Here is a 25,321-nt window from a genome sequence, read left to right as displayed (position 1 = left end):
GGAAGGGCATCCAGCATAAAACCTGTGCCAAATTCAATGTGTGTGAGAGGATAAGTCTGATTAAGCGGCCCCTGCAAATGAGCTGGACTAATGCTAGTAATATATATAAATATATATATATATAATTATATCATCATATATCATATCATATAAGTGAATGTTGAAATTAATGAAAACAAACATTATCTTTTGGTCTGTGACATAGACTTCAGCTTGTTAAGATGGATTTAACACCTATGTAAAAGTGATCCACCACACACCAACACTTACGGCAACACGTACACACAAACACTGAAATGCGAATGTGTCACAACAGCTGCAATGGAGTCATAATAGTTTTTCACATCATACCAACATTTCCGCCCAATTCCTTTTTTTAGAAAGCAAAGGAAATGAGATGATTGACTAGACATGATGTCAATGCACTCACGAAACAGTGTGAAACTGCAAATTTACACTACCAAAAATCGAACCTTTCACTGAAGCATAAGAATTGAAAGTGGGGGGTAAAAATCACATTATGAAATAAATGATTTTCTCCAAAACACGTTGGCCATAATTATTGGCACTCTTTTATGAAATACTTTTTACAACCTCCTTTTGCCAAGAGAACAGCTCTGAATCGTCTTCTTAATGCCTGATGAGTTTGGAGAACACCTGATGAGATTAGAGACCATTCCTCCATACAGAATCTCTCCAGATCCTTCAGATTTGCAGATCCTTGTTGGTGCTTCTTCTTCTCTTCAGTTCACCCCAGTCATTTTCTATAGGGTTCAGGTCAGGGAACTGCAGGTCAGGCCATGGCAGAAGCTTAGATTTTGTGCTCATAGACACATTTGTGTGTTGATTTTTATGTTTGTTTTGGATCGTTGTCCTGATGGAAGATTCAACCACAGCCCATTATAAGATTTCTAGCAGTGGCCGTCAGGTGTTGATTTTTTTATCTGTTGGTATTTGATAGAATCCATGATGCCATGTATCTGAACAAGATGTCCAGGACCTCCAGCAAAAAAATAGGCAGACAACATTAAAGATCCAGTGGTATTTTTAACTGTGGACATGAGGTTCTTTTTATCCCTGTTTGCACCAAACCCATCTGGTGGGTTTAATTGTGGCCAACGTGTTTTGGAGAAAACAATGAATTTTCCCCCGACTTTCCATTCTTTTACTTCAATGGAAGGTTAGGTTTTTGCAAATTTTTGTAATGATAGATCAAAAGGATAAACAATGCAGATTTATTTTGACAGCCATCTTTGATCATATTTACCACGGATATATGTATATATATGATTTACATTTAAATATAGATTTTTTTATGATTTTTCAATAGTGTATGTATGTATGTATGTACAGTGGGGCAAAAAAGTATTTAGTCAGCCACCAATTGTGCAAGTTCTCCCACTTAAAAAGATGACACACTTACACTATGAGAGTCAGAATGAGAAAAAAAAAATCCAGAAAATCTGATTTTTAAAGGTCCTGTTCTTCGTGATCCCATTTTTCAAACTTTAGTTAGTGTGTAATGTTGCTTTTAGAGCATAAATAATACCTGTAAAATTATAAAGCTCAAAGTTCAATGCCAAGCGAGATATTTTATTTAACAGAAGTTCCCTTTCAAAGCCTACAGCGAACGGACGGTTTGGACTACATCCCTGCACATCCTGCTTTAATGACGTCAGTAGAACAGTTTATTGACTAACCTCCGCCCACAAGAGTATGTGAAAAGGGGGCGTGGTCTTGTTGCTCCCGCGTGGAGAAGAGGAAGTGTTGCGTTCGGTTGCATTTGTAGTGTGTTTGTCGCCATGTCGTCCAGACGCTGTTATTTTCATCCCGGAGTCAAATCACCTTTGTTTGGCCTTCAGGGACACTGTACATTGAGCGCATGCTTCTGCCCTTTCCGGGCAACGTGCGCTAAGCTGCTGTCGAATCACAACACAGGAACCGCTGGCACAATCAGAACTCGTTACGTATTTCTGAAGGAGGGACTTCATAGAACAGGGAAATCATCAAGCCGTTTTTAGGACAGTGAAAACAGCGGTATACAGATAAGTAAATTGTGTGAAAAATACTGTTTTTTTACACGCGAAACATGTCACATGTTATATTGCACACTGTAAACACAATCAAAGCTTCAAAAAAACAGGAAAAACGGGACCTTTAAAGAATTTATTTGCAAATTATGGTGGAAAATATGTATTTGGACACAGACCTGTAACTTCTTATTTAAGAGGCTCCTGTGTCCTCCACTCGTTACCTGAATTAATGGCACCTGTTTGAACTCGTTATCAGTATAAAAGACACCTGTCCACAACCTCAAACAGTCAGACTCCAAACTCAACTATGGCCAAGACCAAAGAGCTGTCAAAGGACACCAGAAACAAAATTGTAGACCTGCACCAGGCTGGGAAGACTGAATCTGCAACAGGTAAGCAGCTTGGTGTGAAGAAATCAACTGTGGGAGCAATTATTAGAAAATGGAAGACATACAAGACCACTGATAATCTCCCTTGATCTGGGGCTCCACGCAAGATCTCACCCTGTGGGGTCAAAATGATCACAAGAACGGTGAGCAAAAATCCCAGAACCACACGGGGGGACCTAGTGAATGACCTGCAGAGAGCTGGGACCAAAGTAACAAAGGCTACCATCAGTAACACACTACGCCGCCAGGGACTCAAATCCTGCAGTGCCAGACGTGTCCTCTTGCTTAAGCCAGTACATGTCCGGGCCCTTCTGAAGTTTGCTAGAGAGCATTTGGATGATCCAGAAGAGGATTGGGAGAATGTCATATGGTCAGCTGAAACCAAAATATTACTTTTTGGTAAAAACTCAACTTGTCGTGTTTGAACAGAATGCTGAGTTGCATCCAAAGAACACCATACCTACTTTGAAGCATGGAGGTGGAAACATCATGCTTTGGGGCTGTTTTTCTGCAAAGGGACCAGGACGACTGATCCGTGTAAAGGAAAGAATGAATGGGACCATGTATCGTGAGATTTTGAGTAAAAACCTCCTTCCATCAGCAAGGGCATTGAAGATGAAACGTGGCTGGGTCTTTCAGCACGACAATGATCCCAAACACACCGTCCGGGCAACGAAGGAGTGGCTTCGTAAGAAGCATTTCAAGGTCCTGGAGTGACCTAGCCAGTCTCCAGATCTCAATCCCATAGAAAATCTTTGGACGGAGTTGAAAATCCGTGTTGCCCAGCGACAGCCCCAAAACAACACTGCTCTAGAGGAGATCTGCTTGGAGGAATGGGCCAAACTACCAGCAGAGTATTGAGATGAACTTTTGTTATTGACCAAGTACTTATATTTTCCACCATAATTTGCAAATAAATTCTTTAAAATCTTTTTTCTCATTCTGTCTCTCATAGTTGAAGTGTACCTAAGATGAAAATGACAGGCCTCTCTCATCTTTTAAAGTGGGAGAACTTGCACAATTGGTGGCTGACTAAATACTTTTTTTGCCCCACTGTATATATTAAACAATATATATTGTCTATATTATTTACATTTAAAATATAGATTTTTTAATGATTTTTTTATTGTGTGTGTGTGTGTGTGTGTGTGTGTGTGTGTGTGTGTGTGTGTGTGTGTGTGTGTGTGTGTGTGTGTGTGTGTGTGTGTGTGTGTGTGTGTGTGTGTGTGTGTGTGTGTGTGTGTGTGTGTGTGTGTGTGTGTGTGTGTGTGTGTGTGTGTGTGTGTGTGTGTGTGTGTGTGTGTGTGTGTGTGTGTGTGTGTGTGTGTGTGTGTGTGTACATGTTTTTCTAGCCTGGTGGGGACTTCAACCTGACTGTAGACAGACTCATGGGGACTCGTGTCACCGTGGGGACCTAAATTGAGGTCCTCACGGGCACAAAAGCTTATAAATCATTCAGAATTAGTTTTTATGAAAATGTAAAAATGCAGAATGTCTCCTGTGAGGGTTAGGTTTAGGGGCAGGGGCAGTGTAAGGGGATAGAAAATACGGTTTGTACAGTATAAAAACCATTACGCCTATGGTGAGTCCCCAGAAGGATAGCGCACCAGACATGTGTGTGTGTGTGTGTCATATGCATATATACAGTAGATATATATAAACATGTCTTTATATTTCAGATAAAGCTGTTGAGCTACTAGTCTCTTGTTTGAGCAGTAGTTCATCTGATATACGTACCATAGGAGCTGCAGCGCTTTGGGCTCTGTTGCACAACAATCAGAAGGTAATGTAATTTAGTCAATGGCATCCTGTTGTTATATAATGCTTTTTACAGTTTAAAGGTTAGTTCACCCAAAATAAAAATTGTCATTAATTACTCACCCTAATGTCATTCCAAACTTGTAAGACTTTCGTTTGTTCTCGGAACACAAATGAGGATCTTTTTAATGAAATCTGAGAGCTTTCTGTCCCTTCATTCTGTCCCTTCATTCGTAGGCACGCAACTACCACTTTCAAGGCCCAGAAAGGTAGTAAAGACAGACTCCAGTGGTGTTGTGTAAAGTGGTAAATGATTTTGAGTTGAGATTTTTTTTTATTTGAATTGAGGTTGAACCACTGGAGTCACATGGATTATTTTAATGATGTCTTTACTACCTTTCCTGGGCTTGAAAGTGATAGTTGCGTAGGCTGTCAATGGAGGGACAGAAAGCTCAGATTTCATTAAAACGATTTGGAACGACATGAAGATGAGTAATTAATTTTGGGGTGAACTAACCTTTAATGAATGATTGGGGAAAATATTAAATAGTAATACTAGAGTCAAGGCGACTGAATTTGAAATAAGACACTATCCATGATCATTTTTATAAACACAAATTACATGCAAGTCTTCATTTCTCTCACACACTTGGAGATCCGTCTCACACTTTATCTTCTCATCCTGCATGTCTCCTCTTACAAAGGCAAAGGCCACTTTGAAGTGTCCTTCCATCAGACTGAAAGTTGAAGAGGCATACGTGTCCGCCCGCAAAGGTGCGAAATATATTCAGTTTGATCATAGGAGAGCCTCTCATTTTTACTCTCAGATGTACTACAGCAGTAGATACATCAGGAAATGGATCTTTCCTGAGAATGTGGGGTAATTGTCTGTTTATTTGTTTGTTTGTTCTTGTAGATGAAGAGCACAGAAGGGACAAACCCCTGAACATCTATCTTCTGAAGTGCCTGAGAAATCTCACACACATATTCAACTCTTAAGTGCCTCATTGAAGTCACCTAATAATGTGAATGTTTATTTATGTTTTGGTACATACTATTAAACAGTTTTTGTATATTTTTGTTTTGTAGCAAATCAATAAATTAATGGTTTTACAGTAGACGCCTCTCCATTCTCCAACTGTCACTAGAACTGACTAGACGATGAAATCTCAGTAATTATTTATCACGTGCACTGTAAAGGACTAATACACCCAAAGTTTATTGTTTCACCATTTTTGGCTGAACTAACTATGGTCATTATTTTTGTTTTACTTTTATTTTGATGTATTCTTATCATAGGGGAATTCAGAGATTTGGTTTCAAATACGCTCTTTCAGTTTCAGTTAAAACAAAAACTCTGTGTGGGGTAGAATTAAGCCCACTGTAGTCTGGTGAACTTAACACCTCCTCTCTACATTGTTTAACTGCTGGTTGAGGAGGTGATTGCAGACTCTTGCAGCTGAACACAGATCGTGCCTGTGGTCGCCTGAGTCCTTGTCAATGCTGTATTCATTCTGTCTCAGAGGAGCAAGATGGTGGCAGTACAAAAGGATTACTGGTACTTCTTGGTACTCATGATGCTGCTCTGTTTTCTGAAAGGTAATGTAGTTTTTTAGCAAAGGTAGGAACTTTATTATAGTTATAAGCAATAGTTTGTTCCTTATTGGTAATTTATTTATTTCAGGTTTGGCTGTTCTCTAGCATTATGAACAATGTTCCTGTTTACATACGAGTTGAATTGACTGTTTATTGATTTCAGTGCTTATAGAGTGAATATACATTTTAAAAGTTTCAAAAATAGTTTTTCCTAGACTATTAACAAAAGAAACGTCTGCAGTAATTGATTTCGCTTCGTTTCAATCTGTTTAAAAAGGAGGATATGTGGTTACATTGAAAGTAACTTTCGTTTGTACTTGTGATTGTTAGTTACTTTGTATTTTGTACCCTTATAAAACTAAACTAACAATAACAGCTTATTTAACTTAAAACTTAAGCTGTTCTGCTGCAATTTTACCAAACAACTTGAGACAGAGAAGCAAAAACCAGCAACACTTGTTGGTTGGACAGCTAGGAGAACATTGTATTTTGGCCCATACGCCATTATTTAGTAAAAAAAAAAAAAAAATGTAATACTCCTTCAACAGTGTTGATTTAGGCTGGAAAACCTGGGAGGGCAAATAAAGTCCATTTATTTATATTCATATATTAATAATATATATATAAATACGTTAATATAATATTAAAATCTAAAAAAATAAATAATCGTAATTCATCGTAAATATTACATTTATATAATAGAATAATTTACAATATTATAAATATCTTAAACACTGTCACTTTTGTGCAATTTAATGTGTCCTTGTGGAATGTTAGAGAAGATTCTATGATTTGAACTTCCCAAAGGATCTTTAAAAAGTCACAGGGAAATCAGTTTGCAAAAAAATATTTCCACAGCTTACATCAGGGATAATAAGAAATATTTCTTCAGCTGCAAATCGGCATATTGGAATGATTTCTGAAGGATCATGTGACACTAAAGACAGGAGTAATGATGCTGAAAATTCAGCTTTGACCACATTTAAAAATAATAATAATTACTATTAATGTTTTTTTTTTTATTAAATAAATTAGGCCTTGGTGAGACTTTTTTTCAAAAACAAAAAAATCTTGCCAACCTCAAACTTTTGTATGGTAGTGTATTTCAAAAATATTTCATGGGCTTCTTTGCAAAATCCATTGACGTGAAAAGATATACCTTACTGTAAGTAATACAATATTCCTACAAGTATTATTACATTTTTTTATTATATTTTGAATCTGTGTCTGACTTTCCCTCAAACTTCCACAATGGTCTTCTAGGCTCTGTTCAGATGAAAGCCCCAGAATCAACAGTCACACTGCAGGAGGGAATGAAATTGGACTGCCTGTGTCCGTGGACTGGCCAGCTCACTATGGTCTCTTGGACTAAAAAGTCTCTTACACAACCTGTAGCTGTTTATCATCCTCAGTATGGCACCAACTTCGAATCATCTTATGACGGTAGAGTGGAGTTTCTGAAAACCACCACAATGGATGGCAGCATTTCCATAAGGAACGTCACTGAGGGTGACATCGGCCAGTATCATTGCTCTCTGCAGACCTATCCTCAGGGTTCATGGACAAAAGACACATTTGTCGAAAAAACAGGTGAATTAACTATTTGTCTTTTTTTATTATTATGGGCCGACACTTTTTTTGTGTTTGGCCGATAAGTGTCAGGAACGACACTGTTTAACTGTGTTAACCAATTCTGCGGGAGTGTGGTCGGAGTTGACGTCATGATTGACAGCTGAGATTGACTGCTTCCCTGAGCAAAGTAGTCACTGAGGCACCAACAGACTTTTTTCGGGAGGCGATTGGAGCTTCAACTTTAGTTTCTACATTTCCATAACTGTTTATTTCACACCACCATAATGAGTTGTTCTGCTGTAAACGGTGTTAACCGATTCTGTGGGAGTGTGGGCGAGGCCTTGATACCGTGGCTTCACTTCACGCTCACTACTGCGCAGTCTCAGGCGCCAAGATGTCAGCACCATATTTGGACATTGGCGGCCCCCCCATACTGTCAGTTAATGATTATCCTAGTATATATGAAATATATTCATTTAAGATATGTATAACTTACTATATAATGTGTACACTGTAAAAAAAAAATCAGGTCTCCAATTGAAAATTTTCTAGTGACCGATCACATCTAAATTTTTAGTTGGCCAAATTGAATTTGTTGAATTTTAATTGAATGAAATTGCATCAATTCACAGAAATTCAATTTGGCCAACTGAAAAATGTAGATGTTATCGGTCACTAGAAAATTTTCAATTGGAGACCTGAATTTTTTTTACAGTGTAGGAAAACACATTAGTGCATAAAACCAATTAAACATAATTTCTTACACTTGATTAGCTGTTAATTAATAAATAATAGCAATAGCCTATTAAGTGAATCATTGAACATCATTCATTTGTTTTATTTATAAATTATTTGTACATTTAACACATTCATTTAACATACAATATATGTATTTAGGGTAAGTGCAAATGTGTGTTTAAATAGCTATTAAGCTAATCGCTTATCTGTATGCTGTGCTAGTATATAAGCTTACTAATACAGACATAAATGGACATAATGTAGTTGAAACAGCATTTATCAATACATGATTTTGTAGGAATTGTAATCAGGTGCTAAAGAGGGTACCTATTAAAAGCAATTTGAACCAATGGGATCGCTTGGGATCTTAAAGGAGACCCGATTTCGGGGTGGGGGACCCAATTTGTCACTACATCAGGTTAACTTCTTTACAATGGAAGAGCGTTGTCCATATATTTTTATTTTCTATGGTCAGAATTGTTCAAATTGGCATGAAGCGGAAGTTAAGATAGTCTTTTCTTTCTTATTATAATGTATTTTGACTTCATTTTGTCCATGGGGAATTGATTGGATTGTTGTGGTTTACTATTGCGGTGATGTCATGTGATTGACAGGTTGTCCCGCCCTCGCCCCAGTAAACGCGTCGTCAGAGAAGAGATGTCGTTGCTTGAGGGAGGGGAAGTTATTTTGATTAAAGATTAGGAGGGCATATTAATTAATAAATAAAAAGGTGTGCACAGATAAATCATTTATAATAAATACTGCAATATTCCATTAAAACCCCCCAGAAATGGCCAATTTTGATTTTAAAGAAATCGAATGGTATATTATTATTAGATATATTATTATTCTATTATTAGTAATAGAAAAACAAACGTTACATCTATAGCTATATACAATCTATATAATTTAAACAAGTCTTAGAATATGTAATAAACATTTAATTCCACAAACCCCAAACTTTGGCAAATCCAAATAGTATTACAGAATCAAGAAGTTCTGGGAAAAAAAAGTAAATCTGAAAAATAAACAGATTTACACTTATCATGATCAAAAATTGTTTTCATATGAATATATTTTTCAGTTAATTTATTTTGAATTTAGTAAATATGTTAAATATAATTTGTATTGCAGCAATTATTATCCATGTATTATTTACTATCAGTTAGGGGTGTAACGGTACACGTATTCGTACCGAACCGTTTCGGTACTGGGCTCTCGGTTCGGTGCGCGTGTGTACCGAACGGTTCCGAATGCAATCTTTAACAGTTAACAGTCGGCTTGTTTTAAGCCCGGAACACACTTCAATCCTAGTTCCCACTCGAACATATTAAGTATTCAGTCCATCTTATCACGAAATTCAAACGATAAATGCCGTTTTGACGCTCTTTAATGTGACGACTGATCACCGTATAGGCGCGTCAATTCGCGCGCGATCATCTCTTCCAGAAGAATAAACATGAATTAATATCTTACGGTATGTTGAGGATAACACTTACTGAAACGTATCATATGTCGTGTAATCGCTCAATCAGGGTTTCAACCGCGGAAAGACGTCAAACAGCTTGTAAACAACAATGTCACGCAGCATCATTTACCTCAGAGTCAGAAGTCATTCAGTGTCCACAGCTGTTAATTCATTAGAGAAATCAACTCTTTCACTAAATATATGCACTATATATATATATATATATATTCTAGATTATTTAATGTATGTTTACATAAATCTGTCATGAAATTGACAGTCACTGTGTATAAATGATTATATTTCAACAACGAATTGGAGAAAAAAACGTAATTTTAAAATTAGATTTAGGAGTTAATGCAAAAACTGCCTTATGTGAAGTTTACATGTTTGCACACAATGTGTTATTTGAGTGTTGATTATCCTATATCTAAACATGAATATCAGCTGAATGGCTCATAGTTTGGGCTCTGTTGTTAAACTTTAATATTATAGTAATAATGTGCAAGGGCTCCCTATATAGTTTACAGCATTATCTTTAAGAAACTTTTAGTTATAATTGAATTAATTTAGGGACAGATACAATTTTTTCAGTAAACCACTGTTTAATAAAAAATAAATAAAAAGCCATTTTTTAAAACTGCTGAACCGAACCGTGACTTCAAAACCGAGGTACATACTGAACCGTCAGTTTTGTGTACCGTTACACCCCTACTATCAATTATATAAAATATAACATCTCTAAGATATCGGCCATCAAATATCCATATTGGTCGATTACTAAATCCGATAGGTATAACCCTGTGAATCAGGAAATGAATTACTAATTGAATTAACAATTTCAAGTGTTATAGGTCTTGCATAACATTTCTCCTTTTTTTTTGTTCTAGCAATCACCAACACCATCTCTATTCAACCGGACACTAAGTTAGTGGCGGCAGAGGACGACAACCTGACCATTAACTGTGACCTTGTCCACAACGGTGAGGTTTACCAAGTAAGCATAGAGAAACTGAACACTGAGGATGGCAGTAGCAATATTATAGCAACGTGTCAGATGCTAGACAATGAGGTGGAGCTGAATGAGTTCAACAGTAGAGGGCGAGTGAACTGCAGTGATGCTATGGAGATCAGTCTACACCTCACCAACATCATCAAAGAAGATGGAGGATTCTACCGCTGCAACTTCAGCACAGATGCCGGTGTCCAGTCCACCACAGTCCTGTTGACCACTCTACCTGCCCAAGGTAGGACAAGGATGGGACTTGTCTGCACCTCCACACTGTTTACTTTTGAGAGAATGCGACCAGTACCAGTCATGTCTTGTAGATTCATTCATGTGTGTCCAAACTTTTGAATTGTAGTGTTCGTAAGTAAAAGCCCTGTTTGAATAATGTGAAATTAAGCGATCAAACGTACTGTAACTGTAACAAAGTTCAATCTCATGGAAGAAGGAGGCCAAAGTTAAACCCAACTTTAATTCAACAAAACGAAAGGAGTGGGAGTGGCCGAATGTGGCATAATAAAAAACAGCCTCATAAAATGTCCCAGGCTCTCTGCCCCCCTGCTTCATAAAAAAATAATGTTACTAAAGCTTCAATACATTAGCTCACTCCTGTCGGAATGCTTTCCATTGGCTGTGGAGGTGAAGACGACAAATCCCATGATCCCACACTCATTCACAGCGTCATCAAGCTACGCCCTATGTTAGTGTTTTGAATAAGAGACCTCTAGCGGCACAACTTGCATAGTGTGCCTTTAACACAATTTTTTAATAACCTCAATTTTAAAGGGTAAAACATGATGGGAAAAATTACATGATGTAGTTTGTCCCAAAGCTTGCCTACTATTCTGCTACACACTCAAAAGTACAAAACGGTACCTACTTTTAGGGCACAGTATAAGTGGACGAATTGGGGAGCAGCAAAAGTTAAAGTTTAGTGAACTCTGACCTGCGAATTCGCATCACTTGAAGACGTGTGGCCAGTAGAAGATTGATAGGTCACGGTGTGACCTCTTGGCTGAATTAAAAGAACTTTATTTTGATGGTCCCTTTAACACATTCTGTTGCCTATAAGTAACGTTGCACCTACATGTCAACTAGTAAGGCTATACTCTCCAGCCACGTTTTCTTGACATTGGTTCAACTTTGCTTTTAATCCGGAAAAACAAAATGGCTCCACTAAAACAAAACAACAATAGTACTCATTGTGTTTTTTTTTAAGGAAAAAGTGTTTTGCGACCTGTACAAATCTGTTAACATCTCAAAAAATGACCCTTTATCTCTCATTTTCAGATTTTAGGGGTCTTCATCACATGCTGTATGTGTATATTGGAGGAGGGCTGGTTGCTGTCGCTCTTCTGATGATTTTATTAGTGACGTGTGTAAATAGGTATGTCATCTTACTTTATTAATCATAAAGCAGTTTTTTCACTTCAAGTTCAATCCACCTTGACTACTTGTGAGGATTTGCTTTAGCAAGGGAAAAACAGCACAAAACATTTTATGTAGAAATAATTAGAGTTAAACTAAAAATAGGAAGTATGAACAGATTCATTGGTAGTATAATAGCGCAGACTTGCGTTCTGGTCATGTTGTGACTGAATTAAGACTGAAGTTGAAGAACAAAGCATTTCCCATAGCTTTCATTAGGTATGAAGTTATAAGCGTCTGGTTGGTCTGTTTAAGAGGGTCTCTCAGATAATTGGCTGTGAAATCCCATCCCCTCCTCGCCTTCACCATATGCCCACTACACTTCCTGCCAGCCTCGCTAAGTTTCAGACTGAGTGTGCAGTTTGTTATTTTGCAGTGAAGCGAGGTTATCTCCATACCGCAGTGTTTGCTTTGCTGATCTTAATAAAATGATTAAGTGGCCTTTAATGTCTGTCATCTAGAGTAAACCGTCACTCAATTTCTAAACTGGTTTTCACAGGATGAAAAGGAAGAGAGAGGACTACAGAATCAAACTGCACCCTGCCAAAAGACAGGTAAATATGTCGATCAGTTTTGCGCCGCACGGCTGACCATGACGTGTTGTTGCTGCATGAATCTCACAAAGAAATGCCCACGTTCAAATTTCACTACAAAATCAAATGTTCAAAAATTACGATGTTTTTTTTTTTTGTATATCACAATGAATCACATCCTCTAAAATTGTAGTGATTTAAAAACCTTTTTTATTACTGTTAAGGCTGTGTATATATATATATGCCGATCAGGCATATCATTATGACCGGTGAAGTGAATGACACTGATTATCTCTATATCACGGCACCTGTTAGTGGGTGGGATATATTAGGCAGCAAGTGAACATTTTGTCCTCAAGGTTAATGTGTTAGAAGCAGGAAAAATGGGCAAGTGTAAGGATTTTAGCGAGTTTGACAAGGGCCAAAATGTGATGGCTAGACAGCTGGGTCAGAGCATCTGCTCATTTCTGCAGTGGTCAGTTTCTATCAAAAGTGGTTCAAGGAAGGAACAGTGGTGAACTGGCAACAGGGTCATGGGTGGCCAAGGCTCATTGATGTACGTGAGGAGTGGCTGGCCTGTGTGGTCCAATCAAACAGACGAGCTACTGTAGCTCGAATTGCTCAAGAAGTTAATGCTGGGTCTGATAGAAAGTTGTCAGACGGCTCGACGGGTCAGGGCTGTTTTGGCAGAAAAGGGGGGACCAACATAATATTAGGAGGTGGTCATAATGTTATGCCTGATCAGTATATATATATATATATATATATATATATATATATATATATATATATATATATATATATATATATATTCAATATTATATTTAATTCCTTAGTTTTTTTATATAATATATATTATAAGTAATATGAGTATATGAAATATAAATACTTTTGTTAATTATATATAAAATGTTTTATTTTATTATTAATATAATTATAATACATACACAATTATAATAAAAAACAAATAACCAATCTTATTTTAGTTTTAATTATATACTAATATAGTATTTAATAATATTTTTTATTTTCATTTTGTTGCTTTTGTAATTTTTATATTTAGCTATTTAGCTTTATTTTCATTTCAGTTTGTCATTTTAGTACTTCAACTTATCTTATTTCAGTTTTTCGTCACTGAACCATTTTTAATAGTTTAAGTTTTTTTAATCATTGGTAACACTTTACAATAAGGTCTCATTTGTTAACATGACTTAATGTATTAACGAATATGAACTAACAATGAGCAAAACATTTGTTACTGTATTTGTTCATTTTTGTTAATGCTAGTTAGTAAAGATAAGCTGTGTCCCAAATGACGCACTATACACTATGTACTCAACCGTGTAGTGTATGAACTTTACATGGTTATTTTGTCATTCAACACCGGAATCTGGTAGTGCCTTCCCCTCAGTTGAGTGCATGAAGTGTCCAACATTCCACACCGTTAATTTAGTGCATCATCCGGGTATTTAAAGTGCACTTTTTCTTTGTGGAATTTTCAGTGTGAACACACTACTTACACTATTTATACTTAAAAACGTTAAAGAATAGTGCATAAGTATGCAAATTGGGACGCACTTATACAGTTCATTGTTTGTTCATGCTAGTTCACAGTGCATTAACTAACTTTTGATTTTAATATTGTATTAATAAATGTTGAAATTAGCATGAACTAAGATTAATAAATGCTGTATTGTTTATTTTTAGTTCATGTGAACTAAAGTAGTGAACTAATGTTAACTTAAGAACCCTTATTGTATGTATATATATATGTGTGTATATATATGTGTATATATATATATATATAATCTTTATTTACATGAAAGAAAAAAAGATTTTTAATAGTTTTAGTTAACAATAACAACACCAAGTATGACCTGGACATATTTCATGAAATTCACCATGCTATATATAATACAGTATATAAACATATGGCTGTTCATGGGACATTTTTCATTGTTGGGATTTACCCATCATTCCTCAATTCCAGTGTGACCACTGCCAAAACACAAGGCAAAGCAAATATAGCTATTCTCATACTCATATCAGTATCCAATCTCTCCTGAATCCATTTTCACTTGACAAAATATAGTTCTGAGAAATTCTGCCCTTTTAAATTTTCGATGAAATAGTTTATTATATTGAAAAGCGATGTTCTTGCAGCAGCCTGCAATAAACGTGTCTTTGCTTAACTGCCGCATTCTCCTCAGCTAATGAAAACGCATTAACACAGATGTTTTGCAGTAGTACTAATGCTTCTTTTGTTCATAACTCAAACTGCATGTTTTCTTTCTGTGGCAGCGTAACCCATATGATCACGGCTGTGTCTATGACAGGATGAAAAAGGGGACCAAAAGTGGGGCACAAGATAAAGAAATATATGTTAACTTTCAGATCGTGAGGGCTCATAAAAAACAAAAACAAAAGAGATGACATGCCACCACTCAATAGAGTCCAAACTGATAAATTGGCGTCTATGGAAGAACTCGCTTTGGCTGAAGAGCAGAAATCATAAAACACAAACCAAACCTCAGTGCCAAGAAATGCTTTTGCACCTGAATACTAATGGGTGGATCAGAGGGGAAATTACTAATAATGCAGAAGATTAATGGAGCTGTGCATATAATTTGTCATTTGATGAACCACTACCACCACCACCACCATCATCATCGTCATCTTCATCATACATTAACCATTCAAGCCTGGCCCAGAACTCACATTTCATGTTATTTCATTGCATAATGGTGCTGAATGCTCATGAGCGCATTGTGGAAAACTGTCCTCTCTGCTCCTCGGTGAAGTCTGTTTGACAGGTAATCTGCTTAAGAAGCTTTCTGGACTGTATCAAAGCCAGATATAAGCCAAGCACGGTCCCTCTGAACAGACACCGGAGCAACACTTTAGTTTGAGTGACTCTAATTATCAAATGATTGGATCTCCGAGAGCTTTTGAGTGGATGAATCTTCTCGAAATCACATCCTTGTCCCGTGTCTCAGTTTGAGCCTGAATGCTTTCTCTCTGCAGAAATGGAAGTACCAGCCTCACGAATGAAAGCGAGGATACCAAGGCTTCGTTGCTCATAGGTTGAACTGGCAATGCTCAGCTTCCAGGCGGAATATGATTTGCATTGTGAGGAATAATGACTTTAAATGATTAGGATCATTCAAGAGTTCAGATTTGATGTTTGAGCACAGAGCACTTAACATGTACAGGAATAAAATGAATCGCATTTGGATGCATCTATTCCATCCTTGATCTCACAAATCAATTCTGTATTTGAATCCGAAAATTAGGCTTGGTACTTTAAAGAGACATGGGATTTGGCTTCATGAGACTGTATTATGCCTGAATGATGGTGTTCTGTAAGACTTATATAAAGATATTAACATTTAATGTAGACGTTTTGCTTTTCTTGTTTTTGTATACTCATTTAAGTATCAAGTATGAAGGGAAAGATCTATTATGTATAATAATTTGCTACATTTATATAGCGCTTTTCTAGGCACTCAAATCGCTTTACATAGAAAGGGGGAAATCCCTTAACCACCACCAATGTGCAGCATCCGCCTGGATGATGCCACGGCAGCCATATTGCGGCAGAACGCCCACCACACACCAGCTTATGGTGGAGAGGAGATAGAGTGGTGAAGAGTATATATATATATAATATATGGGGATGATTAGGAAGCCATGATGGACAGGGGCCAATGGGCAAATTTGGCCAGGATGCCGGGGTTACACCCCTACTCTTTATCGAAGGATATCCTGGGATTTTTAATGACCACAGAGAGACAGGACCTTGTTTTTAACGTCTCGTCCGAAGGACGGTGCTTGTTACAGTATAGTGTCCCCATCACTATACTGGGGTGTTAGGACCCACACTGACCAGGCTCAGCCCTGCTTAGCTTCAGTGGGAAACCAGTCTTGGGCTATAGGATATGGCTGCTGACACACACACACACACACACACGGGTCAAAATGCAGTTTTAAAATGCATTTTTATGTCCAAAAAAATGTATGGTGTTGATTCATATTGGTTTTACAGCTTTTAAGACAGCATTAATTCATTATTAAACAAAATTTCTAATTTTACCACCCAGAAAATGTCAGGTGGTGCGTCCATATATTAATATCAAATAATATACATACACAATATACTGTACATATGAATCATTGTAAAGTGCATATCACATGGTAAATTCTCTTTCCTTTTTCTATGCATTGCCCTTTTAGTCCAATTCATATAAACGGACACTTTTGTGTTCAGAACACAATTTTCCATAAGGAGGTATTATTTGTATACATTATATAATGGTTTACATTGATATTTCTTACTTCATTTTGCAATTGCAGTGGGATTTTATACTTTTAAATGTAAATGTGCTGGTCGCACCACCTGACATTTTAGGTCTTTTGAAACACCACAACTCAAAAAGTCAATTGAATTTCAAAAAAATTACGAGTATCTTATAAAGGAAATATTGTAGATCAATTTGATATGTGATATGTATTTATAACAATTTTTTTTAGGAAAATAATGCATTCGGACTCAAAAAATACATGTCATGTCATTGACCCACAAACAGTGTTGGGTAAGTTACTCTAACAAAGTAATGAATTACTAGTTACTAATTACATCTTCAATAGTGCAATTAGATTACTCTCCAAAAAGTAATTAATTACTTATTACTTTCTAAATCCTATATCAACCTCGACTAGTTAAATGATTCAAGGATAGACATGAAACGGCTCTTTTAATTCATTCAAATAAATATAAAACTACATAAATTATTCTTATTATCTGACCAAAGTATTACAAATGCTACAGTATGCACAGGATACATAAAAGCATGCATTTTAAAGTTAGACTTAATTTTGATGTTAATTCCACTATTGTGTTCTATATAATAGTTCTACAGTCTAAACACAGTATTTAGTTCAATTACATCAGAAGTAAAAGTTATTATATTACAGGAAAGAATAACAGTAATCCCTTACTTTACTTTTTCATGGGAAAAGTAATTAAATTACATTAACTACTAACTAGTTACACCCAACACACACACACACACACACACACACACACACACACACACATATATATATATATATATATATATATATATATATAGAGAGAGAGAGAGAGAGAGAGAGAGAGAGAGAGAGAGAGAGAGAGAGATACATATACTTTATATAATACAGTAATATATGTATGGAAAATTGTGTATTTCTGTATCACAGACGCATATACCGTATTCAGGGGTTTCTGTAAAGTCCATTCAGTTTATTTTACTCAGTAAACATTGACATATCCACACAGGACAAAATCTACTTAATGCCATAAAATAAATCATGGATTTAAACAAACAAAACAAATTACAAATAAGCACACACAAACTGAAACTGGTGTAAATGCTAGAACACAAGACAGACGTATTACAAGTTGGATTTCTGGAAAGGCCCGGCGGGAATTCCCAAGCAATGTTCATAGCAGACAAAGATTGGGATATCATGGTATAAAACAACACAGTGTTTGACCAAATATCCCTTAGTAACCTCCTTAGATAAGACATTCCCTTTTTAAAGACATTTTTAAATTAAGTACAATGCAAACTGTAATAAAACAGAGGTTGTTTAATTCACATTCAAGTGCTACTAAACGCTGCCTAGAATGAACTCCGAGTATCGGCAAATAATTACGCATGGGAAAAGAATTACAATTCATAATATGCTTCTAAAACATTGAGCTCCACATCATGACATACTGTTATTATTCTGGTCAAATCAGGTTTTTCTAGCACAATTAGACAAACAGATCAACAGTCATTTAAAGGTATTTTATGGTCAAGTTGTAAAGTAAATTGATTGTCTCACTGAATGCATTATTGTTTCTGCACACTTCTATCATCCTAATCTACCATTTGGAAAAACCCAAAGTCATTCAGTAGAGGTAAGCGTTTTCCTGTGTGGGGAGAGAGTAGATATTTTGCTCTGCTTTTAGACAAATGCAGCGTCAACGGATGAACGTAATTCGGTTATACGCGCGTTGGATGGTTAGAGGGTTGCTCATTTAATCAGCGTTCCAGCCAGAGTCTCAGTCGAGCAGAGTCTGAAGGCACTTCTTCTGCAGTGTGAGAGGGTTCAGATGAACCGAACCTCCTGTCCAGTGTGTAGACACATTTCAGAAATTAATTTAATATAAAATAAGGTTGTTTTGGGGGGAAAACATTGAACAGAATAGTTCATCCAAAAATATAAATGATCATTTTACACCCATGTGTCATTTCAAACCTGTATGACTGTCGCCGTCTTAACCACCGTAGACCTTCAGACTGACGGCCATGTTGCCGTTATCATGTGACCTACCTTTTCGCCTACTGTTTTTTGAATACAATGAATTCGGACATACTACTCTGTTGGCGTACTGTTTTTCGCATACTATATTAGTGGAGAAGTATTCGATTTCGGACGCAGCTGATGTCCCTGCAATAACAGACCCGAGTGCTTCTATAAATGATTAATTAAAGAACGATTTTTCCTCAACAATGGAGCAGCGAACTTCACACACTTTTGAGAATCAAGCGTTTAGTTGATCCTGGCAAGCGCTCATTGTCACAGTTGTAAACACGACGGCGTTCTTCTTCAACGTTTGGCATCATGGCCATTTGTTTCCGGGCGGACTGTTAAAGAACGCGACATGCATGTCTCGCGGACATTCTGTAGAATTCATCCAATCAGATGACGACTTCTAAACTCTTGAAGTGTTTCCAGAAAAGAGTGGCGTATGCATCAGACGGTCAGCCAATGGTCTGTGGGTGTGACGTCTGAGACTATAACCACCCTGACCTGATAATCAGTGTTGGGGGTAACGCATTACAAGTAACTTGAGTTACCTAATCAGATTACTTTTTCAAGTAACTAGTAAAGTAACGCGGGTTGTTTTAAGCAAACATTTAACCCAACTGTTGGGTTAAAACGACCCATTCACTGGGTTAAAACAACCTAATATCTGGGTTAGTCCATTTTCAACCCAACTTGGGTTGTTTTTAACCCAGCATTTTTAGAGTGTATGCAAACCTCCAATAATTAAATAAATATGTTTATGCATTTAAATCTACCTTTATTGACCAATGTCTTGCTGCTAGCCTTTAATGATTCAGTTAAACCATGAGCAAAAATGGCTAGATTTTTTGTTTTTATCTGTAAAACTTTTCTCCTGCGTCCTATTCTTCCATTATCCAGAATGGCAGCACAGCTGAAAGGTTTGTTTGAGCTGCGCCCTCTACTGTACATGCGTAAATTTGCATTTTTTCCGCAGCCTGAGGCTTATTATTTCAATTTTGGTATGAAGAGGTCTTCACATTTGCAGAAAAATAAAACTTTTTTTGTTATAAAAAAAAAACAAGCCCAGTCCCGGTGAGAAAAAGTAACGCAACGCATTACTTTTCTTAAAAAGTAACTCGATTAGTTACTTTTTAAGGGAGTAACGCAATATTGTAATGCATTACTTTTCAAAGTAACTTTCCCCAACGCTGCTGATAATTGTCTCCAGATTATTCAAATTAGTAAATTATTCATTCAGAGTTTTTTTTTTGAACTAAAGGGACATTCACTTTAACATTCACATTTCGCTGCATTGAAAAGTTCCAAGTTTAGTGAACTCTGACATGTAAATCCATATCACGTGAAGACGTCTGAACAATAGAAGATTGATACGCTCTTAGCTGAAACTTTGAATCCGCAGGACTGCCTCATTGTAGTACATTGGAGTAAGATTGCATATTTGATGTATGAGATCTTAAATTGTGTACGTCGCCGCAGAGTGTGACGTCATATTGCGATTGTTGCAGTGTTCGTAGAAATTTGCTCAAAGTCTAGTCTGACTGTGGCTTAACTGATTCATGGGAAAGATTTGATTCAAAACAATGATTTGTTCATGGTTTAAGGCCCGTTCATGGCAAGAAAGAACTATATTAGCGTCCATACCAGCGGACGATATTCTGTTTATCGTTTGCACGCTTTCGCACTTGTTACAGCTGGATGGATTCTGATGGGCTGTCAATGTTTACATTGTTCATCATCAATATCGTTATCGCTATGCTGTGAACTCTGCTATTCTTTAATATTGAGAACAATTTTTAGAACTATATCTTTATCGTTATCTTTATCGTCCTTGGTGTGAACGGGCCTTTAGACGAAATTGGAATCTGATCTAAACAATTAACTGTCCACACTGTGTATCGAAACTGTTCAGATCTGATTTGTGTGTCCCGTGGCGCTCTCATTTTTCGGAATATCTGCTTTAGTTTATGGCTTTAATAGCATTGAGGTTGCGTTGGTAGACAAAAACTACATGGAGGGGTTTGCAATATTGCAATATGATAGAATACGATTGTACAATTTTGAGATATAGTACGATATGTATATGATATGCGCTTACGTGGCGTGAGAAAGTAAACAAAAAAATTCCAGAAATGAGACTTGAATAAGATTTCAAACCACATTAGAATGTAGCTTGAAACTGTTTTTCCTGCCGTTCTATGGAAGTAAAAAAATGGCAAAAATTCAACAGTTAAACAGCTTTTTTGTTTCAAAAATATTTGCCATTATTTTACTTCCATACCGTTCACACTTGTTAAATATGATCAGATTTCGACTGACAGTCTGAACAAAGCTTTTCCAGATTTCATGGAAAAGAGCAACCAGCACAGTCTTCAAAATTTCTTATTTTGTGTTCCACAGAAGAAACACGTTTGGAAAGTGCAACATCATTTTTTTGGGTGAACTATCCCTTTAAAAGTATGCTTCTTTTTTTTTAAGTTTCCCCCCAAACGCACACTACACGCATCTACAGACATCATGGCATAATAAAACCCAAAGCAGATGACAAAAGTGCAAAACAAGCTCTAATTTAAAAGTGCAGGGTGCTAAAACACAAACAGATAACTACCTTGTTTGACAGAAGCTAATTAGGTGTCCCATTACAATGACAGACAAAAACGCAAGAAACTTGGGGTGTAAGCGCTACAGCGCATTAATATTTACAGTATATCTGAAAAATAACTGCAGAAAGTCCATTTGTCTTAAACTACACAAGGAAAATAAAGTTTATGGTACAACTTTTTGGCATTTGTTTTTTTTTTTCTTCTTTTTTTTTTCTTCAACGTACAAAAAGAGGCTCCTAGAGTTCTTAGTATACACTGTTCTACAAATAATTATATTAATTATTAAGTCATACATATACATACATATATTTATAGAGAGAGAGAGTTCATACTGTTCGTGTGTCTAGAGCTTCCTAAAGCTTTGGAATGTCCGGGAGTCGCGGCTTTCGTCAAGCCATGACAGTCCATGTCAACGGAGCGGCGAGCTGTTGCAATTCCTATCTGTGCCACTAGAGGCCGGTGTTGCTTGATCCTGGTTCTGCTCCTGCTCCGTCTGCTCGGAAAGGAAGCTTTGAAACGTCTGCGCCCGTGGGATGAGTGTCATCGTCAAGCTCGTACCTTGAAAGAGCAAGAGAGATCATTACGCATGTTATTGACACGCCACTGATTCGAAAAGACTTTCGAGTAAAGGTAATAAGAACTGTACGGCAAAACACATTCCTGTGCATTGATTGACCTGCGCCTTTGAACGCAGCATTGATCGTCTTTGTGCATTAATATAACGCTGTTCCTCAAACAAGAAGGGAAAGGAGATTTTGGCAACTCTCCACGTATCGGTGTTTGGCACGCTCGCAGGAGAGGTAGATGGCTTAACTCGATTTTCTAGAGGTGATTGTGTGATCAATTATGGATGAGGAGGAGAATATCCAGGGTGAGGCAAGGATAGCCTACCTGCTCTCCAAGTAGGCGAATCACACACAACTTGTTTCTGAACAACAGCACGCCCGTGTATAGAGCACTGACTCGAACAAATACAGTCTCGCCGAGCGAGCGCGTGACACAAACCTTATTTAGAAACCAAGTGAGCCGCTTCTGAGGAACGTACAGGTATTGCATGACACACTGTCACTTCATAATTTAATCTTACAGGTGGGAGGATTCGCTCGGGTGAACTATTCCTCACGGTTTATAGAAATCAAATGCATTTTTGAGCAAAACAGGAGTACTGAATCCTGCTCCAGTGCTGTGTCCTAATTTACATATGATACTACCCGTCCTAAATAATAATCACTGCGTCCCAAAACATGCGAATAGGTAGAATATGAATATCAATGCTAAATGTGCCAACTATTTCCACTGGATTCATACGTTTCATCGATATCTCACCCCATAACTTTTTGCAAAAAGGAACGCGGACATGAGAATGTTCCGTTCAGTCGTACAACAATGGGTGAGGACATTAAATGAAAATTCACCCAATTTATTTTTCAAATGCATGTTATGTACATTTTTTTTAATACATGGAATGTTTAATCAAAATGTCATATCATTTATTATCATTCTGTTGAAACGACAAACATTTGCCAGATTTCTCCAATCATTTTCTCTGCTTAACCCTGTAAAGCTGGACATATGAAATAATAGTGTGTTTTTTATTTGAGTATCATATTTGATAAGATTTTTATGACATATGGAGCTCGAAATCACCTCAGGCTCAAACTGAGCAAAAAATAAATAAATGCAATTTGTTGCAGAGGTTATATGTTTGACCAAACACTAAGATAAAAGCTTGTAATGTTAATCTTTATAACGTACGTAAAATGCATATACAAATTAGTTGTTACTAGCCTATGTCAGTTTCTAAAAAAAATTCAAACATTTGGATGTAACTTGTACTTTTTTTTGCCATTCACACTTGTTAAATATGATCAGGTTTGGACTGACAGTCTAAACAAGGCTTTTGGGTCCTTGTTGATGCTTTTCCAGATTTCATGGAAAAGAGCAACCAGCACAGTCAATATCTTCAAAAACAGTATAAACTGGAAACCATTTTTGGGTGAACTAAATAGCTCATCTTTTATGATCATAGCTCTGTCATTTTAATTAATTTATTTTAAATCCATAAAGCGAAAAGACAGTGGCATAAGTTTCATTTGAACATACGTGCATGAAGAAAGTTTACATTTTGTAATATTGCTAAAACATTATTTTGTGTGTATTGTGTAATGTGTGATGATATACTGACAAGAAAGTGTTTGTTAATATGGTGATATTCAGCGGACATATGCAGATATTTGAGTGAAACAGTTATTGATTGTATGTATATTCTACTTGATTTCATTATCCTTGATTTTACTTGTCCGCTTTGCTTAAGGTAAAACACCACCAACATGACGTGAGATTCTACGCCTAAGATCTGATAGACAATAGTTTTGACTCATGAATAATAGAATCTTTAAAGATGAAAGTAAAATCATTAATTTATTTATTTATACTACCGTTAAAAAGTTAGAAAGGTAGTAATATTTTATTCAGCAAGGACGCATTCGATCGATAAAAAGGCAAAGTAAAGGCATTTATAATGTTACAAAAAAATCTATTACAAATACATGCTGTTCTTTTGAACTTCTATTCATCACAAAATCCTGAAGAAAAAAAAAACTATTTCTTCTAAAATATTAAGCAGCACAACTGTTTTCAACAGTGGTAGGTAATAAAATGTGTTTCATATTAGAATATTAGAATGATTTCTGAAGGATCATGTGACACTGAAGACCGGAGTAATCATGCTTTGCCATCACAGGAATAAATTGCATCTTAAGCCTCAAGCCACCCTCACATAACAGCCCTTAATCCCGCCCTCATGGACACATTTGGGCACGAAGGTCACAAGTGTGATTCCAAATTTTTTTTTTATATATATATATATATATATATATGTTATATGACCATCTTTGATAAAATGAATTCTATCAATTTATGCCTTTTTTGGGGTATTAATGAATTTATTTACCTCTAAAAGTACCATATTTTTTTAATTAAAATATGCTTATTTTCATGTTATATTTAATATTTCTTTAACTTCAGTAAAAAAAAAAATCAGCAAGTCCAGAGCCAAAACCTAAAAATGTGGTGACTTTGGTGACCTATGATGGTATTAATTTATTTTTAAAGCTAAAATATCAATAGCCAGTAGATGGAAATAGAACTCAATGGCTGCATATGTTTTTCAAAAAAATGTAAAAAAAAAAAAAATATTTTTAAAAATTGCCCAGTTATTGGCTCATTTAATTCCTTTGTTTGTGTATGTGTGAGTGACTGTTTTTTAGGTTCATTCAATGCAATGCTTTTGTGGATGTGTGTGTGTGTGAATGTGAGTGTTTGCCACATTGAGAATGTTGTATAGTCTCACTCCTTCATTTGTGTGTATGATCTGCATTGTGTTGGATTTATTGATTTTTATTGGACAAATAAAAAAAAAATGCAGTTTTATTACAATATTACAGTTTTTCCCATTCATTCCTATGGGTGCCCATTTTTGTCCACAAAGGCGGGATTAAGGATTTTTTTTTTCAAGCTCTTAACATTGTAGAATCGAGTCAATTTTTTTTGTGTTCAGGTGGCAAACTTAGGAAAAGTAGCCAAGTCTTGTACCGCTCAGATTAAGGAAAGTATTTTTAAAAAACAAAACAAAATGATTTTGCCCTAATTTGGCCAGAAGACGGCTTTAGGGTTAAACTATATTCAAATAGAAAACTGTTAGTTAAATAGTAATAATAAACGGTAATATTTCACAATATCAAATTGGATCAAATAAATACAGCCTTAGTGAGCATGAGATTTTAGAGATGTGAAATGACTTACCCAAAACCTTTGAACATTACTATAATTATTTATTATTATTAATATTGTTTTTTT

General features: G+C 36.3%; 3 protein-coding genes across 4 annotated transcripts in view; 2 read left to right on the top strand and 1 right to left on the bottom strand.

Annotated features, from left to right (window-relative positions):
* Positions 1-5,779, top strand: part of rttn (rotatin) — a 98,050-nt gene extending 92,271 nt beyond the window's left edge. The window contains exons 47-49 of the mRNA XM_079805750.1: positions 4,102-4,205; positions 4,885-4,954; positions 5,097-5,779. Coding sequence (XP_079661876.1) covers positions 4,102-4,205; positions 4,885-4,954; positions 5,097-5,179 — 257 coding nt within the window. The 3' untranslated portion in view covers positions 5,180-5,779. The remainder of the gene's footprint in view (positions 1-4,101; positions 4,206-4,884; positions 4,955-5,096) is intronic.
* On the top strand, positions 5,500-15,914 carry cd226 (CD226 molecule). 2 transcript variants are annotated; one of them, XM_079805762.1, is made up of 6 exons: positions 5,500-5,779; positions 7,040-7,366; positions 10,442-10,798; positions 11,848-11,944; positions 12,485-12,539; positions 14,820-15,914. In XM_079805762.1, the coding sequence occupies exons 1-6, from the start codon at positions 5,713-5,715 to the stop codon at positions 14,949-14,951; spliced, it is 1,035 nt and encodes a 344-aa protein (XP_079661888.1). In that variant the 5' UTR covers positions 5,500-5,712; the 3' UTR covers positions 14,952-15,914. The 2 variants fall into 2 exon arrangements, with proteins under 2 accessions (XP_079661888.1, XP_079661889.1); XM_079805763.1 differs by having other exon boundaries at positions 5,628-5,779; positions 15,543-15,913.
* A 1,862-nt stretch (positions 15,915-17,776) lies between these two features.
* The window catches only part of dok6 (docking protein 6), a 112,340-nt gene continuing 104,795 nt past the window's right edge, over positions 17,777-25,321 (bottom strand). Inside the window, exon 8 of the mRNA XM_079805766.1 lies at positions 17,777-22,021. Coding sequence (XP_079661892.1) covers positions 21,873-22,021 — 149 coding nt within the window. The 3' untranslated portion in view covers positions 17,777-21,872. The remainder of the gene's footprint in view (positions 22,022-25,321) is intronic.

Source organism: Gobio gobio (genome assembly GCF_949357685.1).
Source record: "Gobio gobio genome assembly, chromosome: 23".
Taxonomy (NCBI): domain Eukaryota; kingdom Metazoa; phylum Chordata; class Actinopteri; order Cypriniformes; family Gobionidae; genus Gobio; species Gobio gobio.
The sequence above is the reverse complement of the archived record's forward strand: the minus strand, read 5'-3'. Positions and strand labels throughout refer to the sequence as shown.